Raw genomic sequence first — 5,560 nt, 5'->3', positions numbered from 1 at the left:
CACACACACACACACACACACACTGACATACAGCGAGAGAGAGAAAAAGAAAAAGAAAAACAAGGAAAAAAAAAGCTAAAAATACATAAGGCAGATTGAAAAAAAAAAACAAAAATCCGAACTTCCCTATTCTCCACTGAAAAGAAGCAGCCCATACCACGATGAATGAACCCACAGCAAGACCCCGGCTGTTCCAAGGAGCCCCAGGGAGCCGAAGTTCATTCACCCCTTGCACCGCAGCGAACAGACACACACAAATTAGCAACTCGTTTGTCTACTTGCATTTCGTTTTACCCAGCGCCAGAGAAGCAATATATGGTGTGAGCGTACGTGCGTGTGCATTTGCATATATATATATATATATATGTATATGGTGTATGTACTCGATGGGAGCACCGCTGGGAGCCTACATTTCCCTGTTATCCCCATTCGGTCGGTGTATCTTGTGAACTTTCTTACTCTTGTCATCCTCCTCGTCGTCATTGTTACCGCCGGAAAACTCCTGAGTTTGTGGCACACCGTTGTGCGCCTCGAGGGATGACGGGAACGCCGCTGGCGCCGAGTGTGAAAGTGGCTCCCTGTCATACATGTTTTCTGTGTCCCAGCTGCCGCACGGCTCCTGGCGTCCCTCCTTCTTCTCATCGCGCTCAACATCAGCCGGCGCGGAGGCGCTCATCGGCAGGATGCCGAGCAGCAGCTCGCCTGCCTGCTCCTGATAGCCGTCCTTGTAGAAGACGCCCTGATTCCTCTGCGCGCTGTCGGCGTCGTCATCCGCCGGGACGTCGTCGTCGTCGCTCACCTCGCACTGCACAATTACCCCCTGGAAGCCCCCTCGGGCAACATAGCGGCAGTACAGGTAGGAGCCAATGCTTCCCACGATGAGGAAAGCGACGAGCGACATTCCAATGGCGAGGGACACCGTCGAAGACACAATGGCGCCGACAACGCAGAAAATGGCGGATGGTAGCAGGCACAGTCCAGCGGCAACTGTGTTGCACGGCAGCGCGTACGGGCGCGGCAGATTCGGGTAATCAATGCGCAGCTTGATGAGTGCGGCATAGATGAGCACCATGCGCAACAGGTAGAGGGATTGGCAGAGCGCCACAACTTCACCAAAGTCCATGGAGACAGAAAACACCAGCGTCAACGTTGCGTTGATGACAATAGCAGGGATCGGTGTGCCGATTGTGGGGTGATAGTACCCAATAATACGTGACATCTTCTTTGGGAACATCTGCATCGTGCCCATACCCGCCATCAAACGACTTGTGCAACACATTGACGTGAGTGTGAAGCCCAAACCACTCACCATGGCGCCACCAAAGAGGTAATACTTGAGCCAGTCACCCGAGACCATCTGCGCGATGTCCGGCCAGCGCCCTGCTTCCCACTTAGACCAGTCCTGATCGGGCCCCAGCACACTAACACCAACCAGCGTGGGGAGCAGGTAAGCGATGTAGGAGGAAAACATGAGTGGCACCATCATGCGCGGGAATGTGGTTCGCGGATTCGCAACCTCCTCCGCCATTGCACCAGCATTCTCAATATTGGCGTAGTTCCAACTCACCATGCTAATGAACGTTGCCCAGTCGATGGTGGAAAAATCCACGTGCGAAATGGCCTTGAAATCAAGGCCTTTCGTAAATAGGTACTGAAACGAAAGAATCAGAAATGGCAGGATGGCAATCAAGCAAACAACAACACATGCCGATCCGACAATTTCGATACCCACAGAGTTGAGGAAACAGCAGAGGACGATGACACCAATCTTCACTGCAGCCTCCTGTCCCTTGTTCAGATCCACCAGGTTCATAACGTACTCGGATGTCAAGTTTGGATATGTCGCATTGCCTACAACTGTGATCATTATTGTGGATATGATACACATAAATGAAACATACGGTGGAAATGCCGCGTTCACCCACATGAGAACACCTGAGTTACTCGGCACTGCTGTGGAGAGCTCAGCCACCGCAAGGCCCGTTGGCAGGCACCAAATCCATGGCAACACGAGACCCGAGATGAGCGTCACCAGTGGCCCGGCCGCACCCACAGTGTCCTCGAAGCCGTAGCCACCACCGAGGCAGCTGGCGAACATGATGCCAAAGAGACTGATGACGCCAATGGAGCCGCGGTGGGAGACGGCCTCGCCGGCGTGCCGCACCCACTCCGGCCGCCGGATCACCTCCTGTGTGCGCCGCAGAGTCGGGTGGAAAATAGGAGCGACATTATTTCGCCTCCGTACCAGTGTTGGGAAGGTTGGCTCCGTGGCAACGCTCATAATCCGTGTATTGTAATCGCACTCGCCTTCCTTTCTTTACTTTATCCTCTGCTTAACTTTATTTTCTTTTCTTTTTTTATGAGTGCTATCTGGCTGTAATCGCTTACACTTCCGTCTTATATATGGCTATACGGCTTGGAGCTATGCACCGCCAAACGAAAAATTCTCTTTTTTTTTGTTTTACTTACCTTTGCTTTAACAAACGTTATCGAGCACACACCAAATTGTGTACTCTACGCGAGCGTGTGTGTTTGAGTGTAGGTGTACTTTGGATGCGCGAATACGCCTCTTACCGTATACTAGAAGGGAAAAGCGTGCGTGTGTGTGTGCAAGTGAGAGAGAGAGAGAGAGTGAGAGTGAAGAGGAGAGGGAAACAAAACGGAAAAAAAATCCGTGCATGCAAATATGTGGGCGTGCGTGTGTGACGCAAAGAGTGAAATGAAGGGGCAGAGACTCCCCCCCTCCCCCCACCCCCCCCTACACACTCACACAGGAGGAAAAGGCACAATGCATCTCTCATAGGGAGATACGGCTGCAAGTTCGTTGAATCAGAATCTCTTCCCCGCCTCCAACTCCCCATTCCATGGTCTGCCTTTCCTCTAGCCTTACTTTCCCTTCACTTCGCTCCTGATATTGCTGCCGCTGCTGCCGCCCCTTTCCCGGACTCTCTCTCTGTCTCTCTCTCACGACGATGCCAGTCTCTGCTCGTTCTGCTTTTCCTTCTCCTTCTCCTCCGCTTCTTCCGCTTCGCGCTGGCGGTCCGCCTCTGCGATGTGCGGCTTCAGGTCGTCGCTCGTCAGTATCTTAAACTCGGGCACTGTATTCGGCAGAGCGCTGTACGGGCTCAGCAGCCGTTGCGTAGCCGGCGTCGGCACTTTGTGCAGCACAGCCAACTCAAGCCGCTCGGGCAGCAGTTTCACAGTGTCCATTGTCTTTCCAAGCACGCGGAGACACAGCACAATGCCCTCCTCGAGCGTGAGCTCTGGCTTCCAGTCCCGCTTTAGCAACGCCTGCGCAACCTGATCGTTTTGGCCAATAGCATAGGCGCGCCACGCATTGTAGTTACCGCTTGTGTCGGTGTGGTATAGCTGGTAGCCGTGGTGACGGTCCCAGCCGGCCAGCAGGAAGGAGACACCGAACGGGCGCACTCCGCCGTACTGCGTGTACAGTTGCTTCTCATCACACACGAGGCGACACAGGTCCTCCGCCGCCATAGGCTCCTGGTACGTGTAGTAGTGACGGTTGGCGCTGAGGCGGGCGTAATTGATGAGGGCATAGGCATCAGATGTCACACCCGCGACACTACAGCCGAGGTGGTTGGTTATTTTATACATCTTCTCCCCGCTGATGTTCTTGTCCTCCATGTTCTCCGTGTCGAAGAGGCTGTTCTGTTGGCCTTTTTCGGCGCCCAGCACGACGCCGCCGGTGGTGAGTATTCCAACGACGGTGCCGGCCTGCGAGATGGCCTCCTCGGCGTACTCCACCTGATACAGACGGCCCTCAGGGGAGAAGGTGGTGGTGCGGGAGTCGTAGCGGGAAGACATCTGGTGCGAGCCTGTTTTCTATCGGTTGCAATGCTGGTCTTGTCGCGCACGAATTCAAATAGTTATGCGTGTGTTTGTTTGGGTGCAGCTTTGTTCAATGGGGAGGGGGTTCAAGACAGTCGTGAATGAGGTAGCCAAAAAGGAAAAAAAAGGATATGAAAAGCGCAATGCAAAGTCACAGACACACAAACAAGTCTACACATATGCCATACATCTCCAGATATATATATATATATATGCAAAAGTATAAGTCAACAACCCCCATTTTTGGTGGTGGTGGTGGTGGTGGTGGCAGTGGTGCTTCTGTTCGAAGCATTCAGGTAGGAGTGGACGCGCGTAAGATCAAAGCAACTAGGTAAGATGCCCACGAACACTATCAGACAGCCTCTCTCGGGCGGGGTGGTGGTGGTGGGTGGTAATTGAGGAGGCAGCACGGATTGACTACACAGTATGTACGCAGATCAAGATGGGAACGAATAGAAGGCATAGAGAAGACTCCACCGCCGGCTTCCTCCTCTTCTTCTCTCTGCCCTAACTCTAAGTCGTGCCTGACATTCATTTCCCTATATTTGTTTCCGCTTTTGGATTTCGTTCGCCTCCCGCTATTGGGGCTGTGCGGCGTTGGTGGGCGCCTCCCCTCAGTCACTCCACGGGTAATCGAGGGCACGCTGTTTTTCCCGCTCCACAGCCCCCTCCTTCTCCACGAGGCGCCAGATTCCACGTGCGGTATCCTCGTTAAGGCCGAGGCGCTGCGCCACGGCATAGAGGCGCTGCCGCTCTTCCACCGGCACTTTGTGGTAGCGGTGAAAGCACGCCGCCTTCATCGCGTCGTACACGAAGCACCGCACTTCCGGCATGCTGCCAAGCTGCGCAGCACTCACACCGCTGCTACTACTAGCAGCCTCGCTTGGAGGACTGCTGCTTTGGCCGTCCAGTGCGGCCTTGGCGAGGACTTCGAGGAGGTGCTCGCGGTACCGCTCTACATCCTGCTCGCTCCCGTTGTGCTTGAGTGCGATGAACAACAGCGTGTCCGACGGGCACATCAAAGCAGAGCAGCCGGCCACCCAATCGCGCGCCCGCCGCCCGCCGCCGCTCGCGTGGATGAGCGCTTTGCAGTAGAGCACACGCGTCGCGTCGTTCTCCTCGCGTGTCGTGCTCGCAGTCTTCCACACACCGAACATCGGCGCCGCACACGCCCCGTAGAAGAGCTGTGCGATCCACGGCGACGCGCTGGTGTGGCGAATGGAGGCAGTCGGCGATGACAATACGGGGGCGCCGGCGAGGCGGAGCATGCTGTGCGGTGGCGTCCCCACAGACTTCTCTGGAACTGTTTCCTTCCCTTTCTTTTTCCCCTTTCGTTGGCTTGTGCCTTCGTTCAGGCCTCCCCCAGCGAATGGGCGAACCCTCTTCAACGAGCTGGTTGCACGCCAAGCACAAGCAGCACGAAAGCCAAGAGTGAGACAAAAGAAAACAACACCAAAAAAAAAAAGAGAGATGAATGGATATCGAGGATTGACGCAGTCAGATGCATCAGACGACACCGGGTAGTCATTATCCCTCGCCCCCACTTCGACAATGCATGTCAACGGACACCGTCATGCATTCTCGTTTTCATCCGCTACTTTTCTTCTGTCCCCCTTGGCTGCTGCGTTGCACAGAGCTCGTGCAGCCTGTAATAGTCCAACAACCCGCTCGGCGCGCCAACTTCCATCGCCCGAACCGCCGCCTCCGCGAC

At 54.8% G+C, this 5,560-nt stretch overlaps 3 protein-coding genes across 3 annotated transcripts; all 3 read right to left on the bottom strand.

The window, feature by feature from the left end:
* Positions 1-406: 406 nt before the first annotated feature.
* Positions 407-2,281, bottom strand: DQ04_09811020 (amino acid permease; the record flags this gene model as incomplete). Its single annotated transcript, XM_009316059.1, has 1 exon — positions 407-2,281. The coding sequence occupies one exon, from the start codon at positions 2,279-2,281 to the stop codon at positions 407-409; it is 1,875 nt and encodes a 624-aa protein (XP_009314334.1).
* A 683-nt stretch (positions 2,282-2,964) lies between these two features.
* DQ04_09811010 (putative proteasome alpha 3 subunit) lies at positions 2,965-3,825 on the bottom strand (the record flags this gene model as incomplete). The annotated part of the gene is made up of 1 exon (XM_009316058.1): positions 2,965-3,825. The coding sequence occupies one exon, from the start codon at positions 3,823-3,825 to the stop codon at positions 2,965-2,967; it is 861 nt and encodes a 286-aa protein (XP_009314333.1).
* A 638-nt stretch (positions 3,826-4,463) lies between these two features.
* DQ04_09811000 (hypothetical protein) lies at positions 4,464-5,117 on the bottom strand (the record flags this gene model as incomplete). Its single annotated transcript, XM_009316057.1, has 1 exon — positions 4,464-5,117. The coding sequence occupies one exon, from the start codon at positions 5,115-5,117 to the stop codon at positions 4,464-4,466; it is 654 nt and encodes a 217-aa protein (XP_009314332.1).
* Between the last annotated feature and the right edge of the window lie 443 nt (positions 5,118-5,560).

This window comes from Trypanosoma grayi (genome assembly GCF_000691245.1).
Source record: "Trypanosoma grayi strain ANR4 Tgr_981_V1, whole genome shotgun sequence".
In the NCBI taxonomy this organism is placed as follows: domain Eukaryota; phylum Euglenozoa; class Kinetoplastea; order Trypanosomatida; family Trypanosomatidae; genus Trypanosoma; species Trypanosoma grayi.
The sequence above is the reverse complement of the archived record's forward strand: the minus strand, read 5'-3'. Positions and strand labels throughout refer to the sequence as shown.